The sequence below is a fragment of the Prosopis cineraria genome, unplaced genomic scaffold, assembly GCF_029017545.1.
Source record: "Prosopis cineraria cultivar Desert tree isolate PC_DT_omini unplaced genomic scaffold, ASM2901754v1 PC3, whole genome shotgun sequence".
NCBI lineage: Eukaryota > Viridiplantae > Streptophyta > Magnoliopsida > Fabales > Fabaceae > Prosopis > Prosopis cineraria.
The window spans coordinates 45,713,386-45,737,785 of record NW_026555334.1 but is presented as its reverse complement, the minus strand read 5'-3'; the positions used below and the strand labels follow the sequence as shown (position 1 = coordinate 45,737,785).

The following is a 24,400-nucleotide window of genomic DNA, read 5'->3' as shown; positions in this document are numbered from 1 at the left end:
CAATTAGGAAAGCATATATAGTGTAGCCACCAAGTGCGAAGATGACAAGAAATCTTGCTAGGAGAACAATCGTGCTACAGATCTGGGAGAACCTTCGTGCGAACGAAAATCATTGCAAGCTGCCGTCAGCGAGGAAGCGATGCTTGTCGTTGGAAGTTACCGGGAGGCAGTGGCGTAGCCGCTCCTGGCCTCCAGGGCACAGATCAGGGACAAATTTATTTTAAATATTAAAAATAATTTAATAGTTACATACTTAAATATTTTTTTCTATGATGTTTTTATGTTTGGGAATCATTGAACAATTAACTTATTGTTATTTAGCACTCAAATGAATTTAAAGTTTAAAATAGGGCAAAGTAGCAAATTTAGTCACATACCATTTTTTCAAGAGCATTTTGTAACCCAAACTATCAGGTGATGAGAAATAAATCATCAATTTTTAAAAAAACAGAGTATTCAAAAACTCACCATTAACTTCAGTTAACGAACATTATGTGGAGCTGACAATGACATGTGACACTCCGTATTAGCATGTGTAAAAGTATAAATTTAGCTATAAATTATTTTTTAAGAAGCACTAGTTAGCCTATACTATAAAAAACAAATCATCCAACATATTTCTATCAAATGGCCAAATATTGTTTATTTTCAGACTTATGAAACCCACATCGCGTCAATCCCTCTAATCTTTTTATTTTCATTCTCAATTTTAACTCGAGAAGAAGAAGTTCAAAAAGTTCTTATTTGAAAACATTCACGATGACGATATCACTAAAGTAGAAGCTTGATTCTAGCTTAATTTAGGCAAAAAAATTGGAGAGATTGAAATATTATGGGTGTCATAAGTCTAAAAATAAATGGTATTTGATCAAAATTAATGAAAATGTATTAAATAGTCTATTTTTTATAGTATAAGCTACTCAGTGTTTATTAAAAAATAATTTATGACTAAATTTACATATTTACACATACTGACATGGAATACCCATGAAGTGTCACGTGTCATTATAGACTCCACATAACATCTATCGACTAAAGTTAACGATGATGTACTAGATGTTTTATCTTTTAAAGTTGATGATTTATTTTATACCACCTGACAGTTTAGGCTACCAGATGCTTATGAAAAAATAGTATATGGTTAAATTTGCCACTTTATCCATCTTATATCTATAGCATGTAATTTCTTCAAGTGGCATATGAAATATGCCCACCTTCACCTACATGTGGCTCCACCCTGTTGGGAGGGTTGGCTGTCGACGTTACAGGGAGAAAATAGGTTATGGTATGATACCGGGCAAACTTTGTCAATAAATTATAAATTGATGGTGTAGTTATCTGAAAAAATACACTTCCCTCGAGTACTAGGAGAGCTAGGAACCAATTAGTTTCATCCATTTTGGCGGAAGCTACTTCCATTGAGAAATCATTTCCATCTTGCCAAAGCCAAGCATCCAATTGTCAGAATTTCACTTTCATCTTGATTTATAAACCCGATCTCAGCTTACCAAACACACCTTTATACTTTTACTATTTAAATGAACATCATAACTCAATAATAATCGGTTTGAATATGCATTCCCACGTTATGGAAATTAACCATATATCAAAGTAAGACGATAGTGATCATCATGCTTACCCAGTTACGAGGCATATATTTATCATGATTAACACATATATTTCTTCGCAAAGTTGTTTACCCAAGGACACGCTTTTTTCTTGTTAATTGTCTCAAAATATGAGCTTCACAAACTTCATTCCTTATTTTCATTGCCCGTGGCGACCTGGTGCGAAGACAATTATATTGATTATTACTCATTATGATACGATATGTGTGTTCAATCATAGAATACGAAGCCAACTGTATCATTTAGTTTGCACTCATCCATATAATTTAATTTCAAATTCTAACAATAGAATATGACCCTTTTTGTTGTAATCATTTTATTCATGTATACATGGTATATATATGCATATTATTTTTTGGACACATTTTTAAATCATAGGATAATTTTATATTCCAAATAGCTTGTAATAGGTGGGATGTCTCTTTTGCAAGTCGGGACACAATCATGATGGGGGCTTGACTTATTAACAATGTGGCCTTTGCCATTTGTAAGGAAATTAATGATTGAGCAATAATATATAAATCGATGGAACTGCGTGTAATCCTCAATACTCAAAGAAGAGAAAAAGAAAAGGGCAAAGAAAAAAAAAAGGTACTTAGTGCACTATCATATGCTTGCACATGAGCTGTCTCCTCCGGTCAACCCTGGTCGTCTACAATGACACGCTTGCATAGATGGAGTCTATCCAGGTGGAATGTGGAAACTACGCGTAAAATTTAACGTTCAAATTAGAGAGGAGGAAATTATAATGATATATAATGTCCCACTCCCAGATGTCTTCGCAAATCGCAATGCAAAAGCATGGAGGGGCAGTACTGAAGATAACTGTCCAGGTTTGTTGCCTAAAATTATTAAATTAAATCGCATCACACGAGCGTCTCCCCCCCTCCCTCTGTAATTGCCTATACTTTATGTATGGGGGATAAATGTCTGTTTTCAGGTCGCTACACGTTTCACAGCTCTGTCGCCCTGCCTGGGATGGATACATTTAACAGGACGAATGGACAAACATGACTCTTACAGCATTTTTATTTCCTTATTGGATAACCCTCAATCTCACGCACTTCCACTTCAGCTTCTCTTACCTCACTTGATATTAAGCGCCACTGCAAATTATGAACATTTATAAGCACATTTAAGTTGGCCATGATATATGATATGGGGTCCAAACATGATTTATAATATTTCATGGGTGTAATAAACAAGATGAACAAGCGCGCGGGACAATATATAATGAACATATTATACATATACATTTATCCACAACAAGAGACGATAAGGCAATACAATGATGAGAATTAATGCCATCCAAGCTAAGAGATGAATATAGAAACAATTAAACCCTTTCTTAAGGATACACCAACCCCAATAGGAATATATTCGGTGACGGCTAGCTAGCTAATTAAGTTAACCCCCCTCCATAAACCTAGAACCCCTTATATATATAAATAAAGACTACTTTAGGGAGTAATTAATTAACTAATTAAATGATTAACACCTATGTTTTATTAACCAGCATCCAGTATATATAGTACTTCAAGCAATAAGAATCAACCTCCATTATTATACCAGTGGCTCGAGCCCCACCTGACCCCATTCTTTCATCCATATTGTATTATACTACTCTGGGTTTGCGCGGCCGAGAGATCAAATCCACCAGTCTGCAACATACAAAACGCCAAAATGTGAATGAACTAATTAGCTACTTTGGGATACCAAATAATATCAACTCACCATTACGCAGATGCAGTACTACCATAGGATTCAGAATATAATTTTTAGCCATAGCTGGTCAATTGAATAGTAGAGAGGAGATCGAAGAAGGAGGACTTTTTGTCCTGAGTCATTTGTTTTAGCCGGCCCCACTCAATCATGCATTGTGAAAAAAAAGATTGAAGTTAACGTAATAATTTCTCCACTTAGCTTGGAGACGCAGCGCAGCAACAAATAATAACATCTGATGAAAACCACAGAATTATTGGAGAAGAGGATCGTGAAGGTGTAGCTTAATTAGCTGCAAATTTGCAGGGCCCAGCGCCATCAAAGCATGGCCAGAGAAACCTCTGATTAACGGGACCCTCCTCAATGATCAAGGTTAAATTATATAGTGGATGAACCTCTTCAAGTAAATGCTGATATTTAACGTTCTCATTATTGATATTATCAGTCATTGTCATATGTCTGGCCCTTAGTTCTCTGCCTTTTTCTCTGTATTATTACTTTTTTTTTCCGGGGGGGGGTTTAGGGATCCTCACTCTTTCTGCGTGGCTTTCTAAACAAATCGCTTGAACGCAAGTAGTTTCGTCATCATCTCCACCCACATGTGACAAATTAAACTTGTAAAAAAATCATTTTAAGTTGTGGGTTATTTAATTTTTAATTAATTGATTCACTAATTACATGTCTTGTGATGCAAATGGATGGAGAAACATTGCAGATCTAGTACGTAAACATCATTGCCTCTTGTCTTTAACCCAATATCCTTTTCCAGAAGGATAACAACTAGATGACAAGAAAAACCACCCATCACTTTGGGGAAATTAATTAGTGGGTGACCCAATGACAAAAACAAAGTAGATGGAATATAATTAAAGAAAACGGCCTTAAGTTCCCCCTCTCTCAAGCTAACATGATTGATTATATTGCCATGTCGGAGTTGTTATTTTCTGCGTCTAGTGATGAAATTGGGAGGAGGAAAATTAAAAGAGCTGGAAGAGAAAGATGATAGATGATTAAGTGCATATTTATTGGATATATAGAATAGTCATTAATCTTTGGGCGCATAATTTTTTCATTAGATGGTATTGCTTTATTGGACATCTTACATCGGCGCGCCCAGGCTGGTGGACGGAGTCATTGATGTTAAAGTCCAAGAGATCAACATCATGCCTGTCACACATTTTATTTTGGGAAGCACTCCATGTTCATCCTAGTCAAATCATCCGCTCCAAAACTTTAGCAACTGCACATGCTCGTGTCATTATACTTCATTTTATCGCTTGCTATTATCAGTCATAATTGCCAATTAATTATAAGAGTTTGCAACAATCAACTAAACTCGCTTTCATTGCATCTAGCCCACAACGTCAATTTGCACCTTATTAACTACTATTGTAAATTCCATTAGTGCTTTTTGTCTTTTTTTCTTTTTTATCATGTGAGGGCAGGCTATTATATACTCACTTCATTTAAAAATATAAAACATTTTTTGAGAAGTTAGATGTTTAAAAATATAAGATATTTTTAATCTTTCGAGAGGTAATATTTGTATTTTTTTTCAAAAATGCCCTATTGATAATGACTTTATATTTATTATAGGGTCTCAATGTCCCTATTGAGGGATGAGATGTGGTTAAAAATGTTTTACATTTTTTAACGGAGGGAGTACATGACAAAGACAATAGAAGAATAACTAGGCCATAGAAATAATTATTAACGTGTTTCCTAAATCTAACATATTACTAACAAGATCTGTTGCAAAACTTGTGCAAAAATATACCAGATAAGTTACAAAATTATAAGTTTGATGAACAAATAATACGGAAAGACTCGTAAAGGATTAGCAGTTAAATCCTACATAAGTCATGAAATTGGAAACAAATTAAAAATTCTTTCTCGCGATAATTCAAACTTAAAAACTTTCAACTTATCTTATGTGTCATTATATAAATTATCTCTAAGCGACCTATTGGCAATAAGTCAAATTTTAAAAATTTATTAGTAATTATTTTGTTGTTCGGACTTGTATGTTTATAATTTCCCGTGAAAATAAGGGACAGAGGGTATAACTCAACATCGAATTCACATCAATCTTGACATCGAAGATAGGCCCACACCACGCTTGTTCGTTGCCAATTATTATTTTAATTGAAAGATTGGAAAAAAGACGAGAGTCCACAGACATGATTCAATTATTAATAAAGACGACACAACAAAAAGCGGTGGGAATTAAAATTGAAAGGGACAGGGAGAAGAGAGTGTGAAAGATATCCCAACGGTGGTCATTGCTAATTGACTTTAATTAATTTGAAGGTAGAAAAGTCTCCAAGACAAACTAGCTTCCCGTCTTCATTCCGATCGAGAATCTTCAGCCTAAATCGCACTGATTAAATTGTAGGATAGTTTAGCTTTGTAAGTTTTCATCTTCTTTACGTTATAGCGCATGATAATCAACTCTCGTCACGCATACATCACTGATATCAAATTTGAAATTATTGAACCATGAACAATTATTAAGCTTCCCTTTAATTTCTTACTAGAGCCAAAATGGCCATCTTATCCTCTCCATGCCTGGTTAATATAACAGTGTCTTGTATTCACTTCTTTTTTCATGGATATTATTATTAGGTCTAATGTTACTACACTACCAAAAAAAAAAAAAGACATTGCAACATTTTGTAAATAATAGTTTATTTTATGCTACATCACTTCACCATATATGTATCACATAATGCCACCTTATGCCACATCACCTGCTAGGTATGTGGTCGTAGCTAATGCCACATCATAAGTCATATGTTGGTCAAATGACGCCACATCACCCTATCACCTTGTGTTACATCACTTGCTCTACCTCCTCAAGCCATATCGTGTGATGCATCACTATCATGCACTACATCACATATTTGTTGCAAAATATGTTAAAGTCAAGGTTTGAACTCTTGACCTCTAACCTCTTTTTTTTACCAGATGAACTAAAATACACTTGCAGTTATTATATGCAAAATTAAATATATATTATTTAATTACACACAAATATATCAAATAATATTTTATTAAAAAGATATACATATATTACATGTTATTTTCAATTATTAATATGAAAAAATAATTTATATGAATATTTAAATTATATTTTTAATAAAATATTATTTTTTGTAAATATTATTTTTATTAGGAAAATAAACTTAAAATAAACAAAATTTTAAATATTAAATAATATTCTTATATACATTGTAACCAATTTTTAAATTTTTATTTTTTTATTTTTTAAATGAAAATTATTAAGTGTATAATTTATTTATAAATATGTATTATATTAGTTTATGTTAAATATATTTTACTTTTTTCTTCTCCACATTTTTCTACAAAATTAATAAATTAAATGATTAAATTTTTATCTTCTTCCAAAATGGTTAATTGTTTCCCCCTCTTTTATTAACAATATATTTTATCTATAATTTTTCAATATATTAAAAAAATATTTTAATAATAAATAAACTTCAACCACATAAATTTTGTTAATAGTCATTTTGAACAATTTTAAATTTTTAGTGAGTACTAATAACTTTTACAATACAAGATAATTACAAGAATCTCATGTGTGATCAACATAACTAATCTTTAATTGTTCTTTACCTCATAGCAAGATGGATTTTAATAATTTTTCATAGCCTTCTTAATAATAATTAAATATAAAAATATTATTAGTATCTTCTTTTTTTATAACAATGAAAACCTAAATATAGTAGTTAGAATCACATAAAATCCTTGTCCAAAAGCTATTAGAATTCAGTAAAAGAAGTAAATATAATGTGCATATCAAGCTAAGTATTAAATGCATAATATGCCAAGTAGTCTACAATATTATTTGTATCTTGCGACATCTGTATAATTTTAACATTCCAATGCCATTTATGTATTTATATAGAAGTAATAATTTATGTATAATTCAACTTGGTTATAATTGAAAGTATGGGCTATATAATTCTTAAAGTACTAGTTTAATACCATAATTCTTAAAACAATATGAGCTATATATGCCTAAAAAAATATGAATAATACAAAATTAAAAAATAATTTTAATAATTAAACTTAACACATCTTTATTATTATTCTTTTTGTTTCACAATCCTACGTATTATTTATTTCTAATTATGTGTATAAAATAAAAAATTTAATTTCATAAATATCTTTTAAAGGATTTTATTTACTTTTAAATTTTTAAAATAATTTTTAATTTTTTAATAATTTAAATGATAATTTTATAAATTATTCATATAATTTAAAATTATATTTACTTTTTAAAAATAATTTTAATGAAAACAAATATTGTCACCAAAAGTAATTATACAAATCTTTTTTAATTTTTTTAATTTTTTTTATAAAAATACTTTTTTCAATAATAAAAGTCTACTTTTGATAGCAACTATTAAAGATTGCCACTAAAGATAGACTTTTAGCAATGATTTTTAAATATTGTTGTAAAAAAAAGTATATTTTTAGTGGCAACATTTTGTCGCTGTTAAAAGTCCACTTTTAATAGTGATTTTTTTTGTCATCCTCAATTTTTTTTGTAGTGCTAGTAGCATTTCAATAATTATTTTTGCAATTCAAGATAAAAATAGAAAAATTATACACTTTTTTTAGCTATCATGAAAAAATTTAAAATAAAAGGTATAAATTTAATCATCAGCTATTTGTTAAGAACCATTAGATAATTTATGCTATGAGACGATATAAAAAAAATCAACTTATTAAGTCATAGCACTCAGCACCAATTGTTACTTGGCTACCGACGGACATTTTCACTCTTTCACTCTCTCTCCTCACCACCTCTTTGCATGTCGCTCGTCGCCAAATTCAACCTTTCCATTGGCAACCTCAATCATAGTTTTTCCTCTAATGCCACTTCGAGAATTACAAGATTGGTCGCCACGAACCCCACTTTGAAACACACAGAGCATTCAAAAAGCAACTGAGTCAATTTGGCGTGTTCTCTACTAAACAGGAGGGGGTTATCCTACGGTTCGTCTTTGATTTCAGTGCAAAAATAATATAATTCACGAGTCTTTGATCTTAATTACCATCTAGTTTTGAAACTTTTGATGAACGGTTTAAGATCTTCAATGCAGACTTTGACTTTCCTTTAGAAATTGATGATGCAACCTCCATTAACGATTGCTTTATATAGGTGGCTACTGGACAAGGATGGACCCACATTTGCCTTAGTGGTAATTGCCCCCATAACTTAAGAAAAAGCTGCTTGAAATGACCCTAGGTAATATTTTATGGAAAAATTTTAAATAAGGATCAAGATATGATTTAATTATTAATGAATTTTAAAAAAATTTAAAATTTAGTTCAGTCTGGGAGATAAAAGTAAAAATAATTTTAATAATAAAAAAATTAAAGTACCCTTTACTTGTTATGTGGAGTCACTAATTATTAATTTTTTTACTTTACTTATTAATTTATCAATATCACTTGTAAATTGCATTTATCTGTTAGATAAGTAGTAACATTAGTTATTAACTTATTTGTTAATTTACTAACATTAGTTACAAATTACAAGACATGTCAATAATTTATAACTGATGTTAATCAATTACAAGACCTTTTAATAATTTATAACTGACGTTAGTAAATTAACAAGTTAATATTTTAATAACTAATGTTAGTGCTTATGATTGAATAATTGATATCAAGTGTTATATAATTATTGACACATCAACTCCTGTCAACAAATATTAATAAATTAATAAGTGAATTAAGAAAATTAATAACTAATGATTCTACATAATAAGTGAAGGATACTTTGGTATTTTTACAGTTAAAATTATTTTCATTTTATTCCTTTGGATTGAACTAAAATTTTAACTTTTTTTCAACCCACTAGTAATTAAGTCATATCTTTGATCTTTATTTGAAATTCTCCTTATTTTTATTGTTCCTTTTAAAAAATTTCAATCGCCCCTCACTTCAAAAAATTTTCATTTATTTCCTTATAAAATTTTACTTATCCCATTAGAAAATTTATTATCTAAAATTATATAATATAAAATTTAAAAAATTGTTCGTAATTTTTTTACAAAAAGTTCTCAAACATGCAATCTCTTTAAAGGCAAAATGATGATAAAAAAATGAAGAGATTTTTGTAACATCCCAATTTAAATTTTAATAGTTAATTTAGATTAATAAAAATTTTGAAAAGTATTATTAAATTATTATTATAAAAAAAAAGGTATGCAAAAAAAATAAAAAAATAAAAAAAATAATAAAAAAATAATAAAAAAATAATAATAATAAATAAAAAAATAAAATATTATTAAATTATTATTATTATAATAATAAAAAGAAAGAAAGGAAAAGAAAGGAAGAAGAAGAAGAAAACGAATTTGCTTCGTCCGCCGCCTCAACAGTAACAATAATAAAATAATAATAAAAAGAAAGAAGAAGAAGAGAGAGAATAATTAAAAAAAAAATGTGGGACCCACTGAATTTTTATAAAAACTCACCTGTTACTTCATTTCTTCATTCCTTCTTTCGTGCGTGAGCTTCGGCAGAGAGAGCATCTGTGAGCCAAATTCACCGGTGCAGGGTTTTAAGGTAAGAGTTTTTAATAGGATATTTAGGATGTGATTTTAAGCTTTTCAAGACTAAGTAAGTGTTCTAAAATTTTTTCTTAGTCATCCTTTTTCTTTGGTTTCTGAGTTTGTAGTGGTAGAAAATTTAACATCTGGAAGAGGGATGAATTTATGTTGAATAAATATGGTTTTTGAGGTTGTCAGTAGTATAATAAATGTTATAGAGTATAAATTTGTTAATGATCTTTGAATTTATGGCTTATGGATAAAATTCTAGACTAGATCTGAAAATATATGTTGATTTATTGAGGTTTAGATGATTATTTGGGATGAGAAATGAATTATTATGGCTATAGGATTATGATTCTAAGCTAGAGACTTAATTTTTAATTTTTGAGTATTTTAGGTGCGAATTTATAAAATAAAAAGAAAATATTGATAATTAAAAGAGGAGTTAAAAATTATACTTAATAGTATTAACTATAGATTTGTATTAAGATTGAGATTAGGAATTATGTTATATTTTTAATTCTATTATTAGAATTATTTTATTAGTTTCAAAAATTGAAACTAATATTTATAAATAATATGTTATTTTGTAGATTGTATTACTGGTGAAGATTGTGGTGAGAGAGAAATTTTAAGGAATAATTTATTAAAAAAGCCACAAGGTAACCATGCTTTTAATTTGTGATTAGTGTTACTTCATGTTAATTGGGTGATTATTGAGAAAATTATGAATTTTGTAATATTGTATAATTGTGCAATATTATTATGAATTTGTTTAATTATTGTGGGAGGTGTTGGGAGACTTGCTATTATTGTTGTATTTATGTGCCACGTGGTATGCCCCTATTGGAGCTCAATAGGTGGTTTGTAAGGGCTCGGGCTAATCTACCTTTGGTCGGGTAATTTAGCACTGAGTGAGGGCTACGGCTCGAGGTTAATGGAGGGATATAAGGATGGTTGTTTGTGTTTATTGTAATATTTCTTATATTTGTTGGAATTATATTATTTTTAATTCTCACTTAGTAAGCACACACTTAACTGTTTGTATACACTATCATAAATTGGCTTTGGTTACTGGGACTTTTGAGTCTCATTATGTGGTTAACAATTTTCAGGAGAAGAGCCAAGAGTGACACGTGGAGGAGTCCCAGAGGCTTAGTGGTATAGATCCACTGTCTCTTTTAGGCATTTAATTTATGATTTATAATGTGTTATATTGCCAATATTAGGGCTTTTTGTTTATTGTCAATTATATGAATATATAAATGTAATCATGCCTTTCAAACTATTTCTATTTTTGGTACAATTTGGATGACTGTAATTTTAATATTTGGTTTACTTTGGATTGGTTAAAATGGCATGATTATAAGGCCAAATAACTGGCTTGTGTTGAAAATTGACTAAATTGCTTATTTTACTTGTTGGGGGTATAAGGATGGACAAATGTGATTTAGTTTACTTGTTGGGAGTATAAGGATGGACAAATGTGATTTAGCCTAATGGCATGTGGGAGGTAAAAATTTATCTGAAATGTTAATTATAAAATATTTTATATTGAAATTATTGATATAAAAATGTGTTGGGTGGCTGTAACCTAACTATGGTTGAGTTAAATTATTTTAAAAAAAAAATTTGGTGTGTTACAGTTTTTGTATGCAAAATCTCTGCCACATAAAAGAGGTATACTCCCTCCATTGAAAAATATAAATTATTTTTTGAGACATTGAATGTTAAAAAATGTAAGATATTTTTTGTGTTTTAAGGTATAATTGATGTTTTTTTTCAAAAGCACTCCTAATAAATAAATCATTTTATATTTATTTTAAAATAAAATATTATATTAAATAGAGATAAATATAAAAAGATGATATTAATCTAAAGACAGCTAACTACTTTATTGAGGTGAAGTTCAATTAAAAATGTCTTATATTTTTTGAATGAGAGAGTATGTATTTTATTTAATGAAAATAAAAACATTATTCTAATATATATATTGCTTGTATAAAGAGAGTCTTTTATGTTATTATAATGCTATGTTTATGTGTTTTTTTAATATTTAATTTTATTAGCTTATTTAATAAATATAATTAGATATTTAAAATTATTGTTCATGAAAGATATAAATATTTATTTTAAGGATAAGTTATGCCCTCATTGATTTATTTTTCTAGGCCCGTCAATAATGCTTGAAAAGCCATAGAGGAGGAAGATAGAGTTGATGATGTGGTAAACAAAGTCAGTAAAGAAGAAATGGGTTTATGCCCAGGACTTGTCAAATTATGTATAGTCTTAGACCACTTATAGTCATGGGTAACAAGCTGGTTGAGAGATCAATGGGTCGGGGGTAGAGTTGTTGAAGTAGGGCATGCCAAACCGATGAGATGTTAAAGATAAAGAGTCAGACGATTTAAAAAAAATTCATAGGTGAGAGGGTAGTTAAACATTGGAGAGGCATGCTAAAAGGTTATGGGGTTCACAAAATGAAGCAAAAGGTTTGAGAGAAATTAATGATAATTTTATTGATGGGTTTAAAAATTTATGAGATAGCACTTATCAGTGAGGCTTGAGGTTTGTCGGGCGATCCGTGATGAGTGATCAAGAAAAATTATAGGGTAGTTCAATAGCAGGGAGGAGAAGGGTGAAGGATGTTGTTTGAGGAGGCAATCATAAGGTTGTTAATGGTGTTTCTTGCCATAGATTAGCCAAAATTGCCAAAGAACTCCAGTGCTCCACCACAAGGGTTCTTGATAATGACATTTTCTTCTCCATGGAGTAAAGATTTAAGGAAGAAAATGTCAGGAAAGATAACAAGATTGATGGAGGTAGGAGATAGGGTTTGATGAAGGTGCCACCCATCAAATTACATGGGGCCCACAATCCTAAATAAATGATCATTAGTTTAGATTAAATAGAGGGTGTTGGGCGCTCTAATTTAAATAATTAATGGTTTATTTTGCACCATTATAGTACAGGCTATCTAATGGTCATTAAAGATAATTCGTGGCTAAATTTGCATATTTATTCAGAAATCTATTCTTACTTTATTTAGTTGTGACTCAAGAATTATGAAAATTATTGTTGCACGACATCAACTTATTAACTACAGATCCTCAATGTGGCCAACTTTTGTGTGTCATTATTGGAGTCAGGAAAATGGGTTTAGCCCAATGGACTAGCCTGCGAACCTATCAAAATTAATGCACTGGGTTGGCAAAATGAAATAAGCTGGGTTGGGCTAGCCCACTAAAATGGCAAGCTAAATAGGCTAGCCTGCTTAACTTGTAGGCTGGTCCATTTAAAAAAAAATAAAATAAATCACATGTGACACCAAATACTGTACCACTCTTCCTCTCATTTTCCCACTTATACTCACTGATTGACATCACCTTTCGTGTAACATTCTATTTTCCTAGACCCTTAATGATTAGTAAATTGATATTTTAAGTTACAATTTTAAATATAATTTGAGGTTTAGAAACAATAATTTTTTTAGAATGGGGAAGAAAATAATGGCATAAATGAGATTAAATAGAAATATGGAAATTTCCATCTCACTAAAGAGATTATAATTATTTAATATTATAAAAATTATATTTGGGTAAAATATATATTAGTAGAGCTAAATACTTTAGATTTTTAAGAGTATTAAAAAATTACAGTTAAATTATGCAAGAGATTTTCAAGTCATCTAAAGCCAAAACAATTATATAAAAGTAAAGAGAAATTTTAAATAGAAAGAGAAAGTGAGAAAGTGAGAAAAGGAAAATTGTTATTACATTAATGAAAATAAAAGTATTGGCTGATGGGCGCACAATCTATGTGCAAATAACTTTCTCTCCCACTATAATGTATTTGTTGAAAATTACTCCTTCATTCATCTATCAGTGCGCACCGAAGGGAGAGAGAGAGACGAGAGTGCAATTGAGAGGGAGAGAAGAAGAATGGAGGGCGAAAAAGAAGAATAAGAAAAAGGAAGAATTAGGCACCTACAAGTTGGAAATGACTCATTTTCTTTACTACAAGTTTTATTGGGAGTTTTTCTTTTCTAGACTGAATGAAAACTTGAGGTTGGAAGTTTGATATGCTTAGGTTAATTAGCAGTTGATTTATGATTTGGGGAGTTGAATAAGGTTAGAAAGTTGGTTTAATAATGTTGAAGATTGATATATTGTCATTTTATCTCAAGCCCCAGAGCTTAGCAAAAAGGATTTTAAATTTTTGAGTCGATTATTGATTTAAACTTTGATAATTAGTTATGGGTCGCTTAGAAACACTTGTTAAAAATTGATTTTTGGTATAAATCAGAAGTTTGAGTGATTTTTTATTTATGGATTAATTAATGCAAATTTTTAAGATATTTTTAGTATGAGCAATCTAGACAATATTTTGTTAAGAAATTATTTTGCTTAGAAACTTTAACTAATAAGGATGTCATGTTTAAATTTTTATAAAAATTGAATTTGATTTGAGTTCCCGTTAAGTACTCGAGATTCTTAGCTTTAAAAAAGACTTTTTGACATAACTATAAAAATAAAAACTTTTAAGCTTTCTTATAATTTTTGAAAATGATTTGGGAATAAATAAAATGTTATGAGATGGTTAGAATTGTGGGATTCATTGGTTACACTTGAATTTTGCATGTATGTGTATTAAAGTTAACTGTTAGTCAAGAAATTTTTTTTATTTTGTATAATTGGAGGATTTAATGATAAATTGAGGCTTTTCAATGAGTGATGGAGCTAAGAAAATATTGAATTTAGGATTAAAATGAAGAATTTGTGAATTTGAGATGAGAATTGAGAATTTTGGTTTAATTACCCATTGTATTATTAACTTCGTTAGCCACTAATGAATATGGTAATTTTGGATCAAACTTTGAAAAGGGAAATTCAGAGTTAGGATCAATTGAAAATTTGAAATAGATTATTGAAGATTCAACTGAGTTGATAAGGCTAAATGATAATTAGGAATTAGACGTGATATAAAACCAAATGGTAATAATTGGGATTTTAAGTTTATGTATTAGTTTAACTATCTCTTGAAAAATTATGCACTAATAATGATTATTTATATAACTCATATAGATTTATTTTGATTACAGTCTTAAACATGGGATTCTCAAGAATTATGGTACTTTTATTAGCTTTAGGAAAAGGTAATCACTTTCCTACTTATTGTACATACTAGTGTGTGTTTGTGAGTTATTTTTAAATGGATGATTTGATAAGTAATATTGAAAAGTTCATGATACATTTGATGAAACAAGAACATAAGCCAATTATGGAAAATTCTACTTTGATATGTGAAATTGTCTGTGGGACTTATGTTTTTGTGTTGAGAAATTGTTATGGAATACTAACGCAATAATTGAATTGAAAATGAATGTGTAATTATTGAAAGTTAAATTGTGGTTTTATGTGATGGTATGTTATGCGCGTTAAGCACGACAAAATTGAGAATTGAGGTATGCTACATGTGATTGTTTGCATGACCATATTAAGGGTGGGAGTTCGCCTTGAGGGGAGTAGTGACATAAAATTCACATAGTAAGGCCATCATTCAGAGCTTGATGGTTGGCCCACTCATGTCCCACTTGTTCATCGAGGGACTGTCGTATTATTTGCTGAGGGACATCACCCTAACCTATCTCTATTGATTTTATAAGGAGACTAGTTTAAGGTTACGGTACCCTATTGGTTCAATAAGGGGGAACTTATGGTTTGGTCATGTGTGTTGTGAGTTTTGGCTAACCTACACCACTCAATCGAAGAGCTTGTTGGAGTAACCAGTGACATAAATATTGACTTAGCCCATCGGTTCAACCGGAGGAAATAAAGAGGATATAAAGATGGTCAGAGGTCATGCATTTTGATATGTATGATTGGTACATATTAGCATGTGATGATTGATTAATTGGTTAAATATTTTATAACTGTCCTACTTGGCACCTCACAAGCATGTGTTAGTGTGTATGGTAGGTAGGATTGCTAGTTACTAAGATATTGTCTCACCTCCCGTTGCTTAACAATTTACAGGTGAAAGTTCACATGGTAATCTATTGGAAAGTTTTTGGAGGCTTAATCTTGTGTTGACTTATATTGTCTTTTCCTTTACTTATGGATTGAATTACTGTATCTTGCCACATTTAGGGCTCATGTGCATATACTTTGATAATTTTTATACATTTGATATTGTTGATTTCCTATTGTTCGGATTGTCTGTTAGTGGTTGTTTATATGGATCCACATGTGTTGAGATGTTTGAGTACAATGATATTTTGAAATGTGAAAGGTATTTTATGAGAAGGGATTTGAGAATGGAAATTGAGTTTTATGGTTGTCATGTGATTTGAGCTTCATTTGCTTTAAGCCTATTCGTTTTGAATACTTAAGATAGCTTTGATAGCTAAAATTTATGGATTTGTTTTCTTTAACCACGATAGTTTTTTTTAAAGCTGAGCCAAACTCTTTTTCATCGTGGTTATGCTTTGAGCTAAGTAAGTTGCTTTTATAATGGATTCAACAATCATCAAATATATTTTTTTTTAAAAAGGGGCCAGCTTGTGAACCTGCTAGCCTATACATATAGAGGTTATGTTGAATTTTCTAACCCTTTTTTTTTTTACTATGGGGCAACCGACCCTGTCATGTGAAATGATCAAATTGTGTGAGCTAGCTCATGAGCTAACCTGCAACTCGTATTCCCAGTACTAGTCCTTGCACATCATATAAACCTAAGTCATTTATGCAATCCAACCATCTACATTAAGCCACATCATTTGGGAACCTTGAACCCACGTGTTTCTTATTTCTACCAACTCCTTTCATTACGTTTTTTATACGTTTTAATTACTGTTTTATTATACTTAAAATAAAAAATAAAAGAATTAATAAATCTGTTCATCACCAATGGCTCATCACATTTAATATGAATGATTCAAATTTTATATTAATTTTTTATATATTTATTATCTAATTTATTCAAGCCAGTCTGATTTAATATTAAAATGTCTTTATAATTTTATATTTTTTATTTTGATGAATATAATATTAGAAATAAAGACATTATTTTTTAAAAATATTTTTTTAAAAGTTACAAATTAATAATTTAAACACAAACTATCCAGATTTCAAAGTAAATTTGAATAGTTAGTTTATATAAATTATAAGACCAGTTCAAATTTAATATGAATGATTCAAATTTATATTAAAATTTTATAGATTTATTATTTTGATAAATATATATTAAAAATAAAGATAATTCTCAACAATAAAATTTCAAAATATTTTTTAAAATAATTAAAATTAAAAAATTTTAAATCTTGACTATCTAGTTTTCAAGGTACATTTAAACTGTCAATTTATAAAATTATAAAATTTTTTATATTAAAATTGAATTATTCAGATTAAATCTAAATTATTTAGATCGGTGATGAGCATATTCATTAAATTTTTTATAATTTATGAATTTTTAAACAAAAAAGGATTGAGTTTAACAGAAGGGGCTAATATCTCATAATGTGATGAACCAAGTATTGAATCTCTATTGGGGATGCTCATATTTAGCGCTCGAATGTACATTGAATAAGATTACCTCCAATAAAAAGACACTTATGAGTAATAAAAAATAATTTATAAATTTTTATTTTAATAAATTATATTCATGATAGAACGCTCAATGAATTTAAAAAATTGATTAAAGGGGTTCATATTTTCTTTTTGTGAATGGAAAGGAACGTATTAACCAATATGGTAATCTCATTATATAGTTGACGATACTTTCTTATCATCATTCACCACCTCCCTATAGTAAGGTAAGAGTTGATCAAAAGAATAAAAATGACCCAGTAATATTGGAAGCAAAGCTAGTTACCAAACGAGCACAACAACTTGTCTCTCTAGATAAAAACTCTAAGAAACATGAATGTTTTCATACATAAGAAATCTAGCATAATGAATAATATCTTTAAAAGGATGATTTTCATCATGAAACTGCAAGATCAAGTCGTCTTAGCACAATTAGTGTAAACATTTATTTTCTGACATCATTTATGAAAGCACAATCCCATCACTTGAATAATGCTAATAACTTCATGATAGCATGAAATAAAATTTATTCAATTTCAAAGGTTAAGATTTCTAGAACAGAGGGGTGAAAAGAGAGGAATTCCTCCCGAGGGGAGAGAGAAGAAATTTTAATCCTCCCCTTCCCTCCTCGGCAATCGGACAGGTTAGTGGAAACGAGTTGTAGAAATGAAAAGGGATGGGTCCAAAAGTACTCAAATGACGTGGCTTTATATGGATGATTTGATTACACGAACGGTTTTGATCCGCATGCCTCGCAGGATTCGGCCCGTCAGGATCTGGACACCCCCCGCCCAAGTTCACTTTTTCGGGGCTGTCCGCTTTCCCCGGGATCCGATCCGAATCTGTTTGCCCCGGACGGTCCGTGTTAACCAGACTTACCGGGTCGTTGTGCGCTGCTGTCTCGTTGACGTTCCGGTTATTGCTTCGGATTTCGGGGATTGGAAACCCTAATACAGTGATTTGGAGTGGAAGTTGAGGAGTTTTGCGAGAGAGCGCGGTAACATCGCGACTCTGCTAAAAGAAATGCAAAGATGGATCCCAATAGCATGACCGTGAAGAATTTCATTTATCGGAGGTGCCTGATTGGGACGATGAAGTAGTTGCCTCGGCCCGTTTCAAGGCTTTTAGCGGCCAAAGATCGGATTGGCAATAAAATTCCTCTTCTGGAGGGATTTGATCATCAAAATCGCCCGACATTTTGGGCTCTTTATTATTCGTCCTTCCGAGGTTTTATTTCTTTTTTCGTTTTATTCTCAATTGTGGCATAATTTGTTTGCTTTTACCCTATTAAGTGCTTTTTATTTCGGTTTCTGGTTTGCTCTTGTTTGAACAATGCTTCATTGCAGGTCAAGAATGGTTGGTTTAATCGAGGAGGCTTGACTCCTTTATGTCTAGACCATGTATTGGTGAGTGCAAGCTTTTTTCACTATATCCATCTGTTATGTTAGTCGCAAATCCTCCACTTGCAGACTCTTGCTTGTATGCTGCGTGTTGAGCTGCTTCATGGATTTCTATAAGTTGCCTGGTACAGTGCCTTATAGTGAACTAACCAGAAGCCCCGCTGGGCTGCATTTTTTTCAAAAAATAATTTATTTTAAATTTAAATAAAATGTCTGTAATAAGTGTCAGTGTAATGTTAGGGGATTGGCTTTTCTCTTTGATTTTTGCTCGTAATGATATTATTCTCATCATTTCTTCGTGGCGGGCAGATTTTTGTTAGCTAGGTTGTAAAGTAGCTACGTAGGGGAACAAAGCATTCTCTCTCCGATAAACCATCAAATGATGTTAGTATAAGCTTATATTGGACCATATTTATATTTAGCAAGGTCTTTTGTTTTAGAAAACTTTATTTTTGTAGATTTATGCTTTCAACTTAGTGAACGATGGCCCCACTCTTTCAACGGTTCTCTCCCCAACTTAAGTTGCCATCTATAATCATTTCTATGCTTTCATGTTTGGTTTCGTTTTTACATTTTCAATTTTCAGTTTTCTAATGTATATGAAGGTGTGATATCGCAAGAACTGCTGATCTTGTGGATCCTACTAGTGGAGAACTCTCCCAATTATTCAGAAAAGTAAGCAACTATAATAATAAGGTCAACAACAGCTCAGGAACTATATCCGAAGAACCTTTCATCATAACCACGCTGGTTAAGGTGACTAGCTGTCCTTTTAATTCTGGAGTTTTTCTTTCATCCTTATGATTTTTTTTTTTTTAATCTGTCGAATTCTGATGTTTGATATGCATTAGCACTGAAGATTTGCAAAAATTTTCAGAAAATATCTGCATCTTCTTCACAAAATTTTATCTCTTTCGATGATGATGATATGTCAAAATGGTCATCTATGTTCTTTCTTTCTTTTTATTTGGCGACAACATATATGGTATTCAGTTCTAATGACTAATTTGATTCAAATATTGTTGGGCTCCAGTTGAGGATTGCTCTCAGCATTTTTTTTTTTTAAATATCTACAAGGTTCGAAGCAAAGATCTTGTTTAAGAGGCATCAAATTTCTTGTGCTTGTCCTTGAGCTGCAGCCACTCTTTGATATATTATTGATGTTAACTTTTGAATACTTGTAGCATCAATGTTCTTTTTGTTAGCGCTCTTTCCATACGTCCAGCATCCTTTAGTGCTTATGGAAACTACTTTTTAGAGAGTTTGTTTTCTTATGAACTGCCAATTGCAGAGGAAGAGATGTATTTTAAAAATTATATAGTAACGCTGCAGGACATAGACTGTAAGAGTAGTACATTGATGTTTTGATATCTGTATTTTTTTGTTTAACCATTGGCTTCAATGCGATGCCAGTATAAGCTAGTCAATGAGCTATGATGGAGTCGCCATGCCATTACTTTAAGTCTTTTATTCTCTTATTACATTTCTATTTCTTGATGTTTAGGATAAGGCAGCTGAAGTTATCAAAAACTTCTATCTGAAAGTCACTGGAATTCATCATGTATTGTAACAATGAAGAAATTCCAAGAGGTATGCGGAGGACCTGATGAGACATCTGCAATCTTGAGGTACCTGGCAGGGTGCGGAAAAGCAAAGTATATTTCAGTCTGTAAGAAAGAACTTGTAGAGGTATGGTATATTCTTGGGGAGCAGAAACTTGCCCAAGTTATTCTTGGCTTCTGGCTATCAAAAAGTACCACTTTCTACAAGAATAGATACTGCGGAAGGTTGTGGGTGTTAGATATTGTTAAATCCATATAAGGGGAGAAAAATAATGCTTTAAAAAAAAAAATTTGGGCTTCATCCTTATATGGCTATTCTTAATGCTGAGCAAAGACTGTTTCATTTACAGGGCAAAATTAGTATTTGGAATTTTATACCTTAAGAGGCATCAAATTTCTTGTGCTTGTCCTTGAGCTGCAGCCACTCTTTGATATATTATTGATGTTAACTTTTGAATACTTGTAGCATCAATGTTCTTTTTGTTAGCGCTCTTTTACGTTTTCCTTTAGCTTATGGAAACTACTTTCTAGCAGAGTTGTGCTTTCTTATGAACTTCTAAGAGTTGCAGAGGAAGAGATGTATTTTATTATAGAGTAACGCTGAGTACATTTTAAAATTATATAGTAAGAGTAGTAATTGATGTGTTGATATCTGTATTTTTTGTTTAACCATTGGCTTCAATGCGATGCCAGTATAAGCTAGTCAATGAGCTATGATGGAGTCTGCCATGCCATTACTTTAAGTCTTTTATTCTCTTATTACATTTCTATTTCTTGATGTTTAGGATAAGGCAGCTGAAGTTATCAAACTTCTATCTGAAAGTCACTGGAATTCATCATGTATTGTAACAATGAAGAAATTCCAAGAGGTATGCGGAGGACCTGATGAGACATCTGCAATCTTGAGGTACCTGGCAGGGTGCGGAAAAGCAAAGTATATTTCAGTCTGTAAGAAAGAACTTGTAGAGGTATGGTATATTCTTGGGGAGCAGAAACTTGCCCAAGTTATTCTTGGCTTCTGGCTATCAAAAAGTACCACTTTTCTACAAGAATAGATACTGCGGAAGGTTGTGGGTGTTAGATATTGTTAAATCCATATAAGGGGAGAAAATAATGCTTTAAAAAAAAAAATTTGGGCTTCATCCTTTATATGGCTATTCTTAATGCTGAGCAAAGACTGTTTCATTTACTGAGGGCAAAATATAGTATTTGAATTTTATACCTGAAATACTTGGCATTTTTATTTCAAGTTTGTGTTTACAGGGTATCAAAATTTCTCTTTCAACAGCAGCTTTATCGGGGACGTCTAATTTAGATTATGATGTTCTGCACTTGATTTGGACAACTGAGAGGCTTCAGCAACAACTTGATGTGATTGACCAACGTTATGAATTGTAAGTCCTCATGATTTTATCTACTAGTATAGGAGTGACTTCTGGGAAGAAAAACGTCCAAGAGAAAGTAAAAAGTAAACTTCTCTCGTGTCCTGGGCCTCATATCTTTATACCACTGTAGGTTCGTATAATTCATTTAATACAACGTCTTCTTAGTTTTCACTTTTCGGTTGTTCTGCTGCAGTTCCAGTGTAGTGATGTTTGCTCAAAATAAATTCAGTTGTCTCACGGATTTATTATATTTCGTTTCAGGTCAAGAAAATCAGCACTAGCTTCATTACATTCTGGAAACAGAAAATTGGCTCTCAGGTATGCTAGGGAGCTTAAGGTGGCCACCCAGAGTAGAGAGAAATGTTCATCACTTTTGAACAGAGTAGAGGAAGTACTTGGTGTTATTGCTGATGCTGAATCCACAAAAAAGGTCTAGCTTTTGATATAATCCCTGAGCATTTGAACTACCCATTTGTAATAAGATCGGTTAATTTCAGAATGTGAAGGTTGTTCTGAACTGCGGCTAGTCTTACATTTGATGATTGGTTGGACTTTGCTAGCAGGTTTCTGAAGCCATGGTGTCAGGAGCCCGAGCAATGAAAGAAAAGAAGATCAGTGCAGAGGAATTGGATGTTTGTTTAAGAGATATCAAAGAGAGCATTTATTCGCAAAGGGAAGTTGAAAGGGCGCTAGGTATATATTGGATCATTATCTCGAGGGGCCACGATTTTGAAGTGTGCCTTTTCATTTTTATAATGGAATGTTGCTATAAGGTATTTTTCTCCATTAAAGTGGGGGAATTGATTGAATGGCATCTTTGGTAAAGTGGTTATGTTTAGAGACTGGAGCTGTATATATGATGTTTTTATTTGGGATTCTTTGTCTTTTAACCATATTTCTTTTTAGCAATGTCAGAACGAAGTCCATCATACGCGGATTTTGAGGAAGAAGATGTTGAAGAGGAGTTCAAGAAGTTAGAGCTGGCGGTTGGCGACGAGGCTGGAGTACCTGAGCCTGAAAACGTGTTCACTGACAGAGAAGGAAAAGAAACTGCAGCAGCCACTGAATTTATGAACGATGCTTTCTCGAATCTGAAGCTCTCGGACGATCTGTCGGAGTCCAAGCTAGAGAAACAATCAAACATTCCAGAAATGGAAGCTGCGTTAGCCTGAATGTTCCATCAAACTGGAAATGGTTGTTATGCTTTATTTGTGGCTAAAGGACCAATGGTGTGATAGTCGATTTCCAGGTAACTACTATTCTCTGGGGATCAAAAGTGGTTGATGCACCTGTCTATGTTTTGATTATTTTCTCAAGAATTATCATCATTTTGCAAAAAATTATATACGATTTTTTGAAACAAAAAAAGATATGCAACTTAAAATTAATGGATGGATTCTTATAATTTATCTCATTTTTAAGTCAGGTCTCTATAGTTTGTTTTGCTTGAATTGGGCCCAATTCAAAAAAGACAAGACAAGATTTAAAATCGAGGTAAGCTATAAATATTGTCAGTGAATAAATAAATATAAAGACACATTTACGTCTTACTCACAACTCATTTTTCCATCATCATTTATTATTTTGCGAGGAAAATTATTCTTTTTTTATTTTTATTTTTGAATTAATACTGTTTCAGAACAGAAATTTTTGGATGACATGACATCGTATGAATTTGGTTCCACGCCTCCGTTGGACGTAGTTACAGATTTACAGTAATATCCAGACAGAATTATTTGCGAACCTACCGGCTTGCTGGTTCAGATGGCGGGCAGTAAGCACCATCTTAACCTGTCAATCACAATGTAATGTATTGTTTCAACCATCAAGTTTCTTTCCTCATGGAAATCGATATCTCCTTCCCGGTGGCTATTTTTCTTCATTACAAGTCAGACAATTGTAATTTTGATGGAAATTTGGGAACGGGAAGTACATCCCTAATAAAAATTATCCTGAGAGCTGGCGGTCACCGCTGCCTTTTACAGGGGAGAGACCAAACAGTACCATTGAGCACAATTAATCATGATTAAACCACCAGTTTCACGTAGTTAATCGCCATAGACAAATCTCCTCTGAACGCTGGTGACAAGTTTCATATCTGCCTTTGAACACCGGTTATTAAATACAATAATTAGATTTAAAATTAGGTTAGATGTTTACTGGACAAAGACTTTGCGCGATTAAAGATGCTAATTAAATATTTAATATAACATTAGTTTATTTTGGCAGAAAGTGACCAGTTGTGGGTCGAACTCTTACACGAGGTGATTGGACATCACTTCTGTTCGACCTATTTATTCGTCTAATTTCGCACCTTATTATCTAGGTATTTGGAGTTCCTTTCACTCGGATAATGTGGGACTTATTCTTTTGATGCACCCACACAAGCTCCAATACTCTCTGAGTATGCAATATTGTGTGGGATCCCTCTTTATCTTGTATTTGTAAATGTTTTTGCCACAATGTTAGTTTCGGAATAAATATTCAGGAACCCTTCTCAAGTGCTTTTTATTTCTTTTCATCT

General features: G+C 31.5%; 1 protein-coding gene across 1 annotated transcript; it reads left to right on the top strand.

The window, feature by feature from the left end:
• Positions 1-41: 41 nt before the first annotated feature.
• On the top strand, positions 42-23,860 carry LOC129305653 (uncharacterized). The gene is given in 13 exon segments (XM_054945628.1): positions 42-174; positions 18,288-18,484; positions 18,575-18,677; positions 18,680-18,756; positions 18,876-18,967; positions 19,535-19,685; positions 21,277-21,459; positions 21,755-21,885; positions 22,138-22,306; positions 22,440-22,569; positions 22,783-23,125; positions 23,303-23,370; positions 23,516-23,860. Coding segments are annotated over 11 exon segments (1,632 nt in total). The 3' UTR covers positions 23,049-23,125; positions 23,303-23,370; positions 23,516-23,860.
• The last annotated feature ends 540 nt before the right edge of the window (positions 23,861-24,400 follow it).